At 38.2% G+C, this 16,660-nt stretch overlaps 1 protein-coding gene across 3 annotated transcripts in view; it reads right to left on the bottom strand.

The window, feature by feature from the left end:
* Positions 1–16,358, bottom strand: part of key (NF-kappa-B essential modulator kenny) — a 32,672-nt gene extending 16,314 nt beyond the window's left edge. For 2 of the 3 annotated variants that reach the window (XM_028187854.2, XM_028187839.2), the window contains exons 1-4: positions 16,048–16,358; positions 15,091–15,298; positions 1,749–1,991; positions 400–588 (exon numbers count right to left, since the gene is read on the bottom strand). In XM_028187854.2, coding sequence (XP_028043655.2) covers positions 400–588; positions 1,749–1,991; positions 15,091–15,294 — 636 coding nt within the window. In that variant the 5' untranslated portion in view covers positions 15,295–15,298; positions 16,048–16,358. Of the gene's footprint in view, positions 1–399; positions 589–1,748; positions 1,992–12,890; positions 12,909–15,090; positions 15,299–16,047 lie in introns of those variants that run through there. The other variant, XM_089735397.1, reaches the window with a different exon arrangement.
* Positions 16,359–16,660: the final 302 nt, after the last annotated feature.

The following is a 16,660-nucleotide window of genomic DNA, read 5'->3' as shown; positions in this document are numbered from 1 at the left end:
TGGAATGGGGGGGGGCTGTTCGTAGCGTGCCCGGCACACTCACAACGACATGATATATACATACATATAATACGGTGGTTTATTTACGCCCGGCAGCGGACTCCCTACAGCGCCGTGCTGTCGTCTTCTTGATATATATATATATATTTCCCCCTACAGCTAAATCTAACTACTATCTATACTAGAAGAATAGAAGCGATTTTCCAATTTAACTTGACCGGTTTTAGAGAGTTCGGAGCCCACCTGTTGTTGAGTGGTAACCGGAGACCACTTCAACGAGGTGAATGCCGTCGCTCACGTTCAGACATGAGCTCCGAGTCTCACTTGGCCAGTACAACAGCTTCTGTAATTCAAGTTCCTAACGTCCCCCTGGACTTCGGGTGACCAGTCAGCACAGACCTGTCGCCTTTGCTTCTCGACGAGTGCCAGTTGGGCCGTGAGCTTGTTCATGGTGTCGTCGTCGGGCGCGGACACGAACTCCACGGCGGACGGAGGCCCGGACTGCGCCGGCGGACCCTCCGCGACCCTAGGCCTGCTGTCGTCCAGATGCTGGATGTCGAACTTCAACTTCTTGTTCTCTTGACGGAGCTGTAGAGAATATTTATTTTTCACTAGCTGACCCGGCAGACTTCGTAGTGCCTCAATCGATAAATAAAAGACCTAAACTTTTGTATAAAATAAACTTAAAACAAACAAAAGGAATCCGTCCAACGGGGGACACATCAAAGGATAAACAAAATTGTTATTTTTATTTAATTCCGAGCTTTTAAACCTTCTCTGGACTTCCACACATAATTCAAGACCAAAATTAGCCAAATCGGTCCCGCCGTTCTCGAGTTTTAGCGAGACTAACGAACAGCAATTCATTTTTATATATAGAGATTTCATCATCATCATTATCCTGCCCTTCTACTAGTCACCTGGGGTCGGCCCAACATCTTTTCTCCTTCCATACTCTTCTATCATATAACATTTCTTCGCTCACTTCCTTCTTACCCAAATCGTCTTTCACGCAATCCATCAATTTCTTCTTAGGTCTACCTCTTCCTCTATGTCCTTCCACATTCATAGTTAACATTCTCTTACCAACATCCTTTATTTTTATGATCCTCATTTGAACTAGATGACTAATCGGATAGTTCTTACGGCCCTACGCAATAGTTTTGGGTCATATGATAATCAAACACGACAACGTGAAAACTCAACCTTAAAACAATACGACAAAGTCACATTTTTGTTTTATAACTTCTATTTATAAACTGGAACAATAGAGATACTGTTCAATTGACAATGGACATTAATCCAAAGTCCCGACTCTTAAAAAACCTAGGCGAATGATTAAATAGTGAATGAAGGCATGACCATCTATCTCTATAGAGACGTCATTTTCCGAGAACCATCAAGAAATGAATTGGCCACTTTTGGGTTTAGTGGACTGATTATTCAATGTATATCTTCAGTAATTCTTCGTAATCTGAATGTAGGCTGTACCTCAACAGTTAAACTAGCCAAAATCCAAATTATTACCACCATCTAAGGATAGAGCGTGTTGTAAGCCCCCAGAAATAGGTACAGTAACCCTCCGTTTTTTACCGCGACACAACCATAAGCGCCAAGTGGAAGGGCGTAATAGCCATTACACAACGCAATGGAGAATCTCACCATCATATCCCAACGTGAGTGTTAGGAGTTGTCCCGTGACTCCGTAGTCGCATAACATCAATTAACAAAAAAAAAAGCCCACTCACTCTCTCGACCAGTTCCTTGGTCTCTTCGAACTTCTCCTTGTGCAGCATATGGGTCTTCATCATGTCCTCCTGACAGGAGGCGATCAGCAGGAACTGTTCCTTCATCGAATCATTATTCTGCTTTAAAGTTTCCTTCAGTATCAAGTTCTCATCTAAGAGCTCGCCGAATCGTTTCTGCAACTCCTCTGTACTCTTGTCGTCTGTTATCATTGTGCTCGCGACCATCATGCTCGCCGGTGATGGCTGGAACCAAACACACGAAATTAATCAACCAATAAATATTTTGTTTGGTCTACCTGCCGTTAGTAACGTGAGGTTATATTAGCTTCTACGAACGTATAGGCGAGCTCACGGGGTTTACAACTTAGGAGACTTTGTTATCATCTGACTTAGCAAGAGAATTGTCATTATTATTCTGTTTGTTTTTCTTGTGAACATTGATGTTGCAATGGCCGGCCGACCTGATGTTGGCGATTACCGGCGGCCATAGACAAGAACAACGTAAAAGCATACTGCTTCACGGTAGAAATTTAAAGGTCAGTGGTACGGGGCTCACAAGACGCCCTACCATCAGTAAAACCTATACACATAATAATGTTAACGTATCGATACATAAAATAAAGATATTCAAACTGGAAAACATCGACTGCTTCGCGACAGAAGAAGGTAATGCTCTCTATCGATGCTGATTTACAATACGCTAACGTAATTTTACGTGTTTAATTTTTGATACGCGATTGAATTCCTTAAGATTTCAAGTCGTTCCTAAGCACATCCCAAATACGGTAGACAACGGCTTGGCACTGTCAATGACATTGCTAACGTCCATAGGCGACGGTATCCACTCACCATGAGGTGGTATGTATGTTCGTCGGCCTACATGGGCAATAAAAAAAGGAACCTAGTAAAATTGGATACATTCTGGCAGGTTTTTTTTTTTTGGAGTGGAGAAGTTCTATGTTCTCAATTATAGTTACGACGGCTGCCCCACCCTTCAAACCGAAACGCATTACTGCTTCACGGCAGAAATAGGCAGGGTGGTGGTACCTACCCGCGCGGACTCACAAGAGGTCCTACCACCAGTAATTACGCAAATTTTTTTTTTTTTTTTTTATTGCTTTGCTGTGTGGACGAGCTCACAGCCCACCTGATGTTAAGTGGTTACTGGAACCCATAGACATCTACAACGTAAATGCGCCACACACCTTGAGATATAGTTCTAAGGTCTCATATAGTCACAACGGCTGCCCCACCCTTCAAACCGAAACGCATTACTGCTTCACGGCAGAAATAGGCGGGGCGGTGGTACCTACCCGCGCGGACTCACAAGAGGTCCTACCACCAGTAATTACGCAAATTTTTTTTTTTTTTTTTTATTGCTTTGCTGTGTGGACGAGCTCACAGCCCACCTGATGTTAAGTGGTTACTGGAACCCATAGACATCTACAACGTAAATGCGCCACACACCTTGAGATATAGTTCTAAGGTCTCATATAGTCACAACGGCTGCCCCACCCTTCAAACCGAAACGCATTACTGCTTCACGGCAGAAATAGGCGGGGCGGTGGTACCTACCCGTGCGGACTCACAAGAGGTCCTACCACCAGTAATTACGCAAATTATAATTTTGCGGGTTTCATTTTTATTACACGATGTTATTCCTTCACCGTGGAAGTCAATCGTGAACATTTGTTGAGTACGTATTTCATTAGAAAAATTGGTACCCGCCTGCGGGATTCGAACACCGGTGCATCGCTTCAACACGAATGCACCGGACATCTTATCCGTTAGGCCACGACGACTTCAGACGATTTGAGTCCGGCATAGTCATACCAACTGATACGAGCGCACCGAATCTTGTAACTAAGGCAACAACGACTTTTAAAATAAAGAAAGTAAAATTGAGTATTTAAACAGGTGTGATTTTAATAAGGCAATTTCGTTTGCAATACACGACGGTGGAAGATATCAATGCATCATGTCTTGGTATTGTGTTATTACAATCTTTAATGTGTTGCTAAGCAAAAATTCGGGTTTGGGAGAGGGGGTTGCACTAACTTACTCCGTTGTTAAACGCAAAGAAGTATTTTATCAAGCAATGTTTTGAAAATTTTGATTATCATATTTTAAAGTACCTTGACATATCAATTAACAATACCCATTTTACGTTCGAATAATAAGAAAAAAAAAGCACAATTTTCAAAATATAAACCCATCTTTTTTTTTGCAAACGCAACCAGCCCGGCTATTCTCTTTCATCTCCGCGCTATGCAACACTTTTTGTGTCGTCCATAAAATATAAATAAGTTTATATTTATAAACAATAGGGATGTAATCGAATAAATTATAATATGGGATAGGAACCAACGCTCCGCTGTGACTATCTCTATGTAATTGCATAAAAAACATAAATTACTTATTTTGAAAAAAAAGCTCGCCTTCTTTCGTACTTTGGGGAACCTTTCCTTAAATGCTAACAACTAATGACTGTTCCAAAGCTCATCACAATATGACGCACGTTGAAGGAACGCGTAAAAGACAAATAATTCCATTCATCTGTATTGATAAGAAAAACGATCAGGACATTCTATACGAACAAATGAACTGCCAAACTTTATAATGTATATTATTAATTATATTATGTTTTTTTTTTATTGCTTAGATGGGTGGACGAGCTCACAGCCCACCTGGTGTTAAGTGGTTACTGGAGCCCATAGACATCTATAATGTAAATGCGCCACCCACCTTGAGATATAAGTTCTAAGGTCTCAGTATAGTTACAACGGCTACCCCACCCTTCAAACCGAAACGCATTACTGCTTCACGGCAGAAATAGGCGGGGTGGTGGTACCTACCCGTGCGGACTCACAAGAGGTCCTACCACCAGTGATTACGCAAATTATTAATTTTTGTTACACGATGTTGCTCCTTCACCGTGGAAGTCAATCGTGAACATTTGTTAAGTACGTATTTCATCAGAAAAATTGGTACCCGCCTGCGGGATTCGAACACCGGTGCATCGCTACATACGAATGCACCGGACGTCTTATCCTTTAGGCCACGACGACTTCAAAGATCTTCATAGCAATGTAAGCATTAAATCATTAAGTAAAATACACAATTCAGAAACATGTTAACATAATCGATTTACGCTTGGGCAATGCATCCACTGGGATTTCCCCGGGCACATGAAAATGGTCATTTTTCGAAAAAGTTGCATAACGCATAAAAATACGTTTTTTTTTTATAAGTTATTTTTGTACCGTGTGATCTGCAATGAGCATGATGAGCTAGCTGTAAGCACGTGTGCTGTGAGATGTGGCAGACTGAATGTCATCTAGCGAGGGCAGATCCTCGTCAGTAGGTCGTATACATATATAAATATTCTTTCGGTTTGTCCGTTTAGTATAGCTACGTCTTCTTTTTAATACGCTTTTATTAGCTTCAGACGTATGTATGTTAGTATGTAACGGAATCTTTGAATATAATTTTGACCCCCTTCAAAACTTCGGATTAACTCGAAATTTGGCATACTTATTAAGGACCGATGGAAATTAAATATTAAAAAAATAAATAAAAAAAATTAAATTCAACTAACAGATGAAAAATAAATAATAGTTTAAAAAACCAAAAAAAACGCTTTTATAGAAAATCGAACTAAAAAATAGAAAATAAATTTTAGTAAATTTGAATTAAAAATAGTGTAAGAAAAAATAATTTTATTGTTAAAAAGCGTGGGGTGCTTTTCAGGATATTATCAAAATAACCCTTCTACTCATATCTTTTCATAAAATATTTATACCATGATACCATGCACCCCACGCTTTTTTTACAATATTATTATTAAAATTTATTTTCTATTTTTTTAGTTGGATTTTCTATAAAAGCGTATTTTTTGAAACTATTTTTAATTTGTAATAGCCAATTCATTTGAACAACTTTTCAGTCACCCCTGATATGCCTCATAGTTTCATCGTTTTCCTCTTTTAAACTGTATATTTTATTCCTAATTAATACGGTATTTCCGCGTTTCTAACAAACCACGGGTCATTGTATATATTTCTCGGTATAATATTCTGTATTCCCTGTATTAGTTGGACGCTGTGGCAGGCGCTTTTAAATAGTTGCGAACAAATCATGCATACTCATCCGATCCCAAATTACGGTTCCCTGTGTTAAGGGTACCAGAGAATGATGTTTGCCCGATGTGGAAATCGAACCCACGATTATCGACGCAGTATTCATGGGCGGAAACTACGACACCACCGAGACACTCGTTACATGCAACAATTACTGATTATAATGACGGTGCAATGCTAAAGCTCTTAACAAAGTTCAAACGCGATCTCGTATGAATACATGCAGATTTCGAAGCAATTCATAGTTTTAACAGGAACTAGTGGTCCCGCAGTAGTCGAAATTCGACTATAATTGATTGGAATTGTAAGTTTGTACCCTATTATGATTGTATTTTATACTTCTATAATCACAAATTTCGCCAAGGCTATAACACTATAAAAATATTAATAAAGACAAACAATATTTAATCACTGAAGTAGGAAACCTATGGAAATGAAACGTCAACAAAAAATTCGTGCCACTGTGACGTCATCTGGCCACAAAACATGGCGGTTTTAGTGCTGCCCAGAAGATTTTAATGTTAGTAGGTTTTATCGATAAACGTTCTTGGCTTATTTTATTTTAAATATTGTTGAGTATGAATGTATTTGTAGAATTTATACTTTAATAGGAAGTAAGTATATTGTTATGTGCAAAGATGATGTGATTTAGATATTATGTGAAATCTAAGACGAGTTCGTGCTTCAAATTTTCCAAGTAAACGATATGACGATTTTTAAAATTTACTACACTGATTTTATAAAGTTATCGTTTGCCGCAAAACATAAAGATATGGCATAGTACAGTGCCATCAGCCCATTTCTAGCATGCTGAATGTTATCGTATTTTGAGTACGTGTTTTTCTTAGACTATTACAATCTATTTTAATTGTTTTGCTGACTCTAAAGTCCGTAACACACAACCGCAGCGCACCTCAAGGAAGGTGCACCGCACTACCGCACCGCACGCAAATTTTAAACTTATCAAGGGAGCGCCTGATAAAAAAAAACACCTACAGAACATTTATTCGTTAATGAAATTACAAACGTCATTCCTTGTGACTTCCTCTCTAAAATCACTTAATTAATAAATATTTAACGAATTTACAATAGTGTTTTACTCACTGCGGAATAAAACTATTTTATTTAAATAGTTCCGAAGAGATTTTGTCGGTAGCCTTTTTCCCGAAATATCTAAACAGAATGTCTAAATATGTTTTGATGACATATTTTAAAGAGGTATTTATGATTAGTGTCATGATGAATAGATTCCGACCGAAAAATGGTGTCCGATATTTCGGATTCAAATATATTAAGTGTATAATCTATGTTTCGGATGAGGGCTCCATAATGAATTTAAATATATATAGATAATAGTTTTGGGGCATCGACTTTCTTGAGATCCTATAAAATATGTTTTAATTATTATTTTTGTATGTTTTAAGCATGATAAAATATATATAAGCAATCATATTAAATCGATATCAAAGTCAATAAATAATGTATAACCCAAAAAAGGGGGCCGAACTGACGTGACAATGACATTTGGTGCGCTAAACATGGCGGATTTTCGGCCTCATTAGACGGAGACGGAGACATTTACGTATATTCATGTTTCATTTTATGTACGCACTGAAATACTGTTATATTGTTTTCCTGCGAGTTAAAGTGCTCAGTAAGAACGAGATAGATATATGTTTATGTGTGTGCCTTCAAAATGGGTGCTATTTATATAAGCAATTGTACGTATAGAACAATATGTCGTGTCCCTACTATATAGGTCTATGTATTTAATCTGTTCTCAATTTGACCGCAGACGTCAAGAACAAAAGTTTGACAATAAATAGTATGCATGCGTTGTGCGTCAAATACATGTTTTTTTTTTTTTTTTTGTCAGGAGGAAATCACCGGACTTCCGCCCTCCACTGGGGATGGAGGGCGGGGCATGTCGGAGTTGAACCGACTAAAACCTCCTGTCGCTCAACAACCAACGTCCAAACCTCGCATGAGACAGAACTCATGAAAAGGCAAAGGGGGGAAAGTGAAGCGTTTAGTGCGGAGCACATCTCTCCCATCACCCTCCCCCTCGGGACGCCCGACTGGCGGTCGTCGGCGGCACGACCACCAGTCCTCTCGGTCGGCAGGCTATCCGAAGCCCGCCTAGATGGCGCCGGTTAGAATGGTCTACCCTCGGAATACCCCGCTGGGTCAGAACCAGCGTGGGTTGAGGATAGCCGGCCTTCCATCACCCGGACGCTCTTGCATAAAACGCGTGCAGAGCAGCTTGCACGTCATCTTCTTAGGTCCCCTTCGTCGGTCCCCAGGTCGACATGTGAGAGAGACCCGAAACACTTAGAGGGCCAGGGCTTGGGCGAAATCCGCCTCCCTGGCCCCCGCTCGACGGCGGCGGGCTTGCGCGTCTCGCACGCGCCCCGCCGCCTCCTTCTGCGAGATGGTGCACTCGCAGAAGTCGAGCATCGCCTTCCACGACTCGTCGTCACCGAGCATTGATGCCACAACACCCGGCAACGACAAGTCGTTTCCTATTTTTGCGACAAGGACACGGCGCCACCCCTCCCATGCGGGGCAGGCGATGAGCGTGTGCTCCGCCGTGTCCAAGTCGCAACCGCAATGGTGGCACTCTGCCGTCAGCTCGGCTCCGATCCGGTGCAGGAACTCACCGAAGCAACCATGCCCAGTGAGCACCTGCGTGAGCCGGAAAGTGAGGCGTCCTCTGTCAAAATACATGGTATGTAGTGTGTGTAATGTTTTCTTTATTGATTTAATGTATCTTTTATTCATTATTTTAAAAAAATATTAGCATTGTGCACTTCTTCTCTATATTCACTATAAGTGTGGAAAATTTCATACTCCTCCGTCCGCGCAATTTTCGTAAAAAGGGATACAAAGTTTTTGCTTCACGTATTAATATATAGATTACGTCCAGAGCTACACATATAAACAATATCATCGTTCCTTGGACGAAATTAAATTAAGTAACAGTACAAAGACCATATCTACTCAAAATCACACACTTCAATCGAGCCAGAAAGAAAGAAAGAACCGCTTAAATTTGAGTGGCAGGACGTCATGCGACTCTTGTGGCATCATCATGACATCGATCATAGTTAACTACAGTATGTATATACCTAGAAAAGAGACTTTACTGGAGAATATAACGTGGCGAATAACTGCAGCATTCAAGTTTACGACTGCGTTAGGCAGTCCGACCGTTTTCGGCGCGTACTGCGGTACCGTAAGTTTCGTGTAGTCGGTGTGGTGGAGCTCGATGGGTTTAGTAGGTAGTCGTTCTGCGAGGCAAGTGCTTCGCGCGTATTTTTCAAGGGGTAGTCTCCTATGAGAAATTGGGGGAGGTGAAGGACTTCGGCCCTTCTCTTCACCGCTTCTTCCTCTCAGGAGGCGCCGGAGTCCGACATAACCCGGTCCGTTACCCCCCTCGACCGGGTATCCGTAAATGGATTCCCCAGCGTTAAAAAAAAAAGTAGGGATGCGACAATGCATTCACAAATCGTGTGAAATGAGTGAAGTACACACAACCAACAGTGTTATGACGAAAGCGCATTGTTACTAATTAAACGGTGCTCGAAGTGTCTCAGATGCCGCAGCGTCCAAGGATGTTATAAATAAGATCCATCCGTATTTCGTGGCGTTCGTCTAGCCACATTTCTCGGATATCGATTAGTGAGCTACCTTTCACTTTTTTTTTATTGCTTAGATGGGTGGACGAGCTCACAGCCCACCTGGTGTTGTGTGGTTACCGGAGCCCATAGACATCTACAACGTAAATGCACCATCCACCTTGAGATATGAGTTCTAAGGTCTCAAGTATAGTTACGACGGCTGCCCCACCCTTCAAACCGAAACGCATTACTGCTTCACGGCAGAAATAGGCAGGGTGGTGGTACCTACCCGCGCGGACTCACAAGAGGTCCTACCACCAGTAATTACGCAAATTATAATTTTGCGGGTTTGATTTTTATTACACGATGTTATTCCTTCACCGTGGAAGTAAATCGTGAACATTTGTTGAGTACGTATTTCATTAGAAAAATTTGTACCGGCCTGGGATTCGAACACCAGTGCATCGCTATATACGAACGCACAGGACGTCTTATCCTTTAGGCCACGACGACTAAATGGAATAAATGGAATGAATTATCTTATTATCCATTATCTTATCTTATATATATATATATTATCTTAAAATTAAACGACAATTGGAAGATTATGACGATGTGAATGATGCTATCTCGCGCGTGGTACATTGGTTTAGTGTTAATAGTCTGTTATTAAATAACAAAAAAACAAAATGTATAAAATTTACCACACCTAATGTTAGACAAGTAGACACTAATATAATTGTAAGTGGAGAGACACTGGAGCTTGTTGATTCGACAGTTTTTCTTGGTATAACAGTTGATTCCAGGCTGCAGTGGGGTCCTCACATATGCAAGTTAGCGAATAGACTTAGTTCTGCAGCGTTTGCGGTAAAAAAAATACGAACGTATACTGATGAAGATACGGCACGTCTAGTTTATTTCAGTTATTTTCATAGTGTTATGTCCTATGGCATTTTGCTATGGGGCAATGCTGCCGATGTCGAAACGATTTTCATCCTGCAGAAGAGGGCTATTCGTGCTATTTATAATATGCACCCGAGGGAATCCTTGAGGGACAAGTCTAAGCAAATCAAAATTCTAGCTTTAGCGTCCCAATACATTTTTGAAAATGTATTTTACGTGCGTAAAAACATTGTAGAATTCCCCAGAGTCTGCGATTTGCATAATGTGAACACTAGGAACAAACATAGGCTTGCGTTGCCGGCGGCTCGAATTAAGAAAATAAGAAAATAACTCTTTCAGGGGGCTGGGTGTACAACTTTTCAACAAGATCCCACAAAACGTTCAACTACTACCTGTTCATAGATTTAAGAAAACTGTCAAGGAACGTTTGTGCAACAAGGCATATTATAAAGTTAAGGATTTTTTACTAGATGGCACTACGTGGGAATGAGGCGTTCGCTCCTGGTCTTTTCATTTTTCATTATTATTATTATTTATTTGAATTGTATTTTTTTGACTTGTTTTTTCGTATACTGTAAATATTTTTTCTTGTTTAAAAAAAAAAAAGAAAATATTTGAGAAAATCCAAAAAAAAAAGCCCGCTGAGTTTGTTTCGCCGGTTCTTCTCAGGACTGTGGCTTTTTTTGGAACCGGTGGTAGAGTTAATTTTTTCTTTTACATTTTGACATTCAACAAGTGTGTTTTTGATGACATCCAAGTTGAAATAAATGATTTTGAATTTGAGTTTGCGATTCAAGCGCATTAAGACAAGATAACTCAAAGGCGTCTTTCCACTATCTTCATAATTATTTCAGCCAGATCCTGTTGAATTCTACACCGTCAATTAACCAGAAGTCTTCCCTAATCAGGCGCTCAGTTCGGCAGAATTTAGACTACGTGGATCCGTAATGACTCCATTTTTAAGTCGAATCCAAAAAACGTAAAATCACCATTAATATTGGGAAATAAAAGTAGGGTTGTTCGCATAAAATTAAGCATAAAAATTAATTAACAAATCAACTCTTACCATTTCAAACGCGCCCGCTTTTTCGACAAGGTTGTACAGATCTTTTAAAAACCTCATAAAAAGCAACAACAGAATTAATACCCGGTCCGCTATTGTTATAAAACTGAATCTATCCACTTTCGGGTTAGGGTCACCACCGCTATAGTTTTCTCAAAGGCTAGTTAAGGACCTTACAGATTCTTAAATCAATTTATTAATAACACGTAAATTCGTCACTTAAAAAATTAAGGCAATAAATAATAGGGATTTTTATAATAGCCGGCAAACTTCTTGAGCATTTGTTGACGTAGTGGGGGTAAGTTTGCGCATGGTACACTCACGTGCAAAAATATTATTTACTCTGCGTCATAATGCAATTAAATTATTAAAATCAACATATGTATTTATTTATATATTTATTAGAACATCAACAAAAAATATAGGTTAATAATTGTAATAATTTAATCTTGGGGTAAAATAGATATTCCTTCAATTAAGTCAAAACTAGAGCTGTTGCCAGGTCTTCGTTCAGTTGAAGCGAAGCTGGTATTTGTAATTTTTTTTTCGTTATCATAATCTTGACCATTATCATCATCACTGTTTTCATCACCCGAGTCGCCATCATCGTGTTAAGTCGACATAGGGCTCATCGGTGTAGTTTACGACTCGGTCGGTTCGATCTTCTTTTTTGTCTATAATTAATTATTTTTTGAAGATATTCGATTCGTAGTAATCGAATGTTACTTTTTTTAATTACCAGCTTCCGATTATTTTCTGTTTTTTTTTTCCATCTGAAGCCTAGCTCTTTCATAATTCGTCGTAAACTTCATTCCGAGCCATTAAAATGTATATCTTCTTTAAAATTTTCGAAGCCTTTTTATTACAGATTGAACGAAACTATCCATTCCGGTAACTTTCTTCTTCCCTGATCTTTTCTTACCCGGAGTCCCAAGCACGATGAGCAAGCCAGAGCCTTTAGCTTCGTTAATAATGCACCTAACAGTACTCACTGATGTTTTTGTTGCTTCCGAAGTCTGTTTTACTTTTTCCATAATATCATTCTTCCCCTGTTTTATAATGAAGCAATATACGTCGTACACAATTTTTCTACCCTTTCTTTTGAATACTCCACCAGTTTGTCGCGGCATAGTGTATTTTTTATAAAAAATCAACAAACACTCAACAAATAGCAATGGCAACAAAGTCAACAAGCAATTATAATAAAATATAACTTAACGATTAATAACGATAGATTTTTCACTGTACGCAAGCGTACTTTACGCAAGGTTCGACTGATCTACCAATAACGCGCTCGATACGATTTCCCCTGCCGTCGCGCCTCACCCTCACCACCAAAGTGATCTAAAATTCGGTTCTGCGCAGCCAAGGTCATTTGCTCACGATGTTTGCCGGTTACTATAACGACAAAACTTACGTCTTACGAATTCAACGTTCCAATACACGAGTATAAGTAAAACTGCATTTACCTACCTAAACATTACAGTGACGTTGAATGCGCCAAACGTAGGTAAAGTCCCTTGAATCCAACAACAAAACGAACGCATATCTTAATGTTTTATTTATCGATCTCCTTATCAAATATTCAACACGTTCGAACCGCTTGAATGCTTTTTTCAAATTAAAGGATATAATAAGATATTTTTTTTAAGACTGACGCATGTTGTACACGTTGGCATTTTCATAGCGTCCCAAAAAAGTTTTATTGGTCCTTTTTTCACGCAACAAAAACGATATGACTTTTCGTAAACATTTATGAACGACACAGTGAGAAAATTAATAAAAATCATTTTTTTTCTCACCTATAATTTCATGTTGTTTTAAATCAATTCGATTTTTTTTTTCTAAACATATTTCAAACTCCGGCACTGGTTGGAAAAGTAAAAGACGACGAATCTAGTATTTCTTTTTAAATAAATGTAAATAATAATTCTAATATCGTCTGTATAATCGAGTAGGATTTCTCCGTTTTTTTTTTTTCGGAATTCGGTTCTTTTTTCTCTAAAGTTTTTGAGCTTACACTTGTTACATACATATCCACTATATTTGTTTATTTTTAATATTACTTAATGTGTAATTAGCGTTTGAAAAAATTATAAATCTCTTTTTTTTTATTGCTTAGATAAGTGGACGAGCTCACGGCCCAGATCTTATATGGTTATGGGAGCCCATAGACATCTACAACTCAATGCCGCCACCCACCTTGAGACAATGAGTTGTAAGGTTTTACTTTTAATAGCACAACGGCTACCCCGCCCATCAAACCTAAACGCATTACTGCTTCACGGCAGAAATAAGCATGGTAGTGGTACCTACCCGTGCGGACCCACAAGACGTCCTACCACCAGTCTCATTTGTAGTTTGATTTGATATAGCTATATCATCAAAAATTTGTCAAGCCCAAAAATTATCTCGGGATAATGTTCTCGCCTGAATCCTGACCCTATCTCCTGATTTGACTACTAAGTGAAAAGTGGGACGAATCGAGGAGGGAGATTCAAGAAAATTATGTGTAATCTGTACTACGCGTCTTCTCGAAGAGCAACCGGGTGACAAATCGAGACTCGACTTCCACTTGAACCACCTGGACATCGTTCGCCATCAAAACCAAGAAGCGCGGATAATCACTACATAGTATAAAACAAAGTCGCTTTCTCTGTCCCTATATCCCTATGTATGCTTAAATCTTTAAAACTACGCAACGGATTTTGATGAGTTTTTTTTAATAGATAGAGTGATTGAAGAGGAAGGTTTATATGTATAATAACATCCATTAAATAGTGGAGAAATCAATAATAAATTACAGTTTCCGAAGCGAAGCGAGGACGGGTCGCTAGTTTTCAATATATCGAAACAAAACAGACACCAAATTCATAATGCTTATTGTTGACATAAAATTCATCAAATATTTAAAATCAGCTATTTTGTCCATTGACACAACATACTACAAGTCTCGAGATAGGAGAATGATATCAGATCTATGCACATCCGGGCGTTCGGGCTTACGTGATTATTGCAATTGCGTTCACAATTGGCAGTGAGTTGACAATGTACAGCCATAATAAATACTATCACACTATTCATCGGAGGAAGAGCGCCAGCTAGATGGGTGGACCAACTCAAGGAGGTGACTGGAGGCCAGATTAAAGGAGCGGTACATATGGCGCAGAGCCGGACCGAGTGGAGATGATTGACATACAATCACGATCCTCAGCATTGAGGGAACAACCAGAAAGAATTCATCGGTTAATACAGTGATTCCATCTTAAAAAAAAATTCTTGTTATTTTTTATTTGTTCCACTTCATGCACATTAATAAATTAAAGTACTAACAGATACCATATAATTTAATACTGTTCATTTCAATAATGAAGAATATTATAATACAAAAATGTATTATAGTAAGACATAACAAATATACTTAACATATAAAATATAATTCCATACCGAGACACTGATTTTATAACAATTCTGAAGAATTTACCTAACACCACTTGGAAAACTCTGAATTTGAACATAGAATGCTCAGTGATAGTACTGATCTCAAGAGAAAATGAATATTTTAGTTTTTACTCAGTATGCTTACAAGTGGAGGATACTTAGGAATTAACACTTACACAATCTCCAAGCTTAAAATGTGCTTTGAAAGCCATGTTAGCCTCCGCTGGTAGATCTTTCATTGCTTCCTCTATTTGTGTATTATCTAAAGAATTCTCGCCATTGTGAATGCCATTACATTTTAAGTCCAAGCTAGAGCCCGGTGACGTTCCGAGGATTATAAAAGATTCATCATCATGATTTTCTAGTTTAGCTGCCATCATTTATCTGTAGAGAAATGATAAAATGATCATCATTCCATCATGAGACATTCATTCTAGTTATGTATTGTACTGTCATTAAGTAAATCTATTACGGTAATCCGTATATTAAGTTATCATAATCTCAAGGCAGGACACTGCATGTCTACAGGCCATTAATAACTTACAATAAAAATTGGACTTTCTGTTAGTTTGGTTTTTCATTGATCTATAAAAGTTATCATTAAAATTAAATATATCATTAATTATTTATAAGCAATTACTTTAGTACTCCATATAACTTTTATCTGCAACAAATTTAATGCGCACAGTTGTAGTAATGCAGATCTGAGTGGACAGCAATTTCTTAATCCTTAAACATGTGATCAATAGTGAAAGTGTTGGTGAGACATAACTTAAGAAAAAGTGGTCTATTGTATCATCATTCAGACCTTTATATCATTCAGCCTCATATTATCTAAAACTATGAGATGAAATATGTCCACAAATTGATTAGTGCTGCAGATTTTTTCTTAAGCACCTGCATCTCAGCTATGTTAATGTCTGCACTGATATAAAAATAACTACCTACAATAAATAAACGTATTCAGAATAATCATCAAATGCCAATATTTATTTTGTAGTTTACATTTCTAAGAACGTAATATAAACATTATTATTATAATAAATTTTACACTATGTATAGGTACGTAAACTTAGCAGTAATTTGTAAATTTGTAATCATTTAATGAAAATAAGATAATACAATCAAATTACCTTCGACAATGGGTAGCGAAAATCTTTCATTTAAACATAGATAAAAACAAGTTTTATTTTAATGGCGTTAAATTTTAGTTTTTTAATACGCAACACAAACAGGTGATTTGCAGCAATCGCGTATTAACACTTCACAAATGTCAACAAAACAACATGTAAATTCAAAACAACTATTTGTATCTTAATTTGATTTGGAAAACTATGTTGCGAATAGTACCTACGGTACGGTACGTTCCTACCACAAAACACTATTACTTCTGGTTCCTACTTGATGAGAAAAAAATGACGTTATAATACTAGGCAATGCAATAGGCATGGACATAAACATCATCATAGTGAAAAGCAAGAAAAGCTATGCTAAAAGCTAATAAAATATAGGTATTTCCAACAATTATGCTTATTTTCATTCAGTTTCCTATACTAAACTTTTTAATTTCATTATATTGAATAAATTCTGTAATTTAGATCCAAGCTTGTGTAATTCTTACTTATAATTAATAACGACAATTTAAGATGAAACGCAGAAAAATTTATACCTGCAGTTTTTTTTTTTTCCTACCTAAGCTGGTAGCCTGAAGCGGCTATTCCAGCGTAACCGTAACTAGTAGGTGAG

This window comes from Bombyx mandarina, chromosome 19 (genome assembly GCF_030267445.1).
Source record: "Bombyx mandarina strain Sakado chromosome 19, ASM3026744v2".
Classification (NCBI taxonomy): Eukaryota; Metazoa; Arthropoda; class Insecta; order Lepidoptera; family Bombycidae; genus Bombyx; species Bombyx mandarina.
The sequence above is the reverse complement of the archived record's forward strand: the minus strand, read 5'-3'. Positions and strand labels throughout refer to the sequence as shown.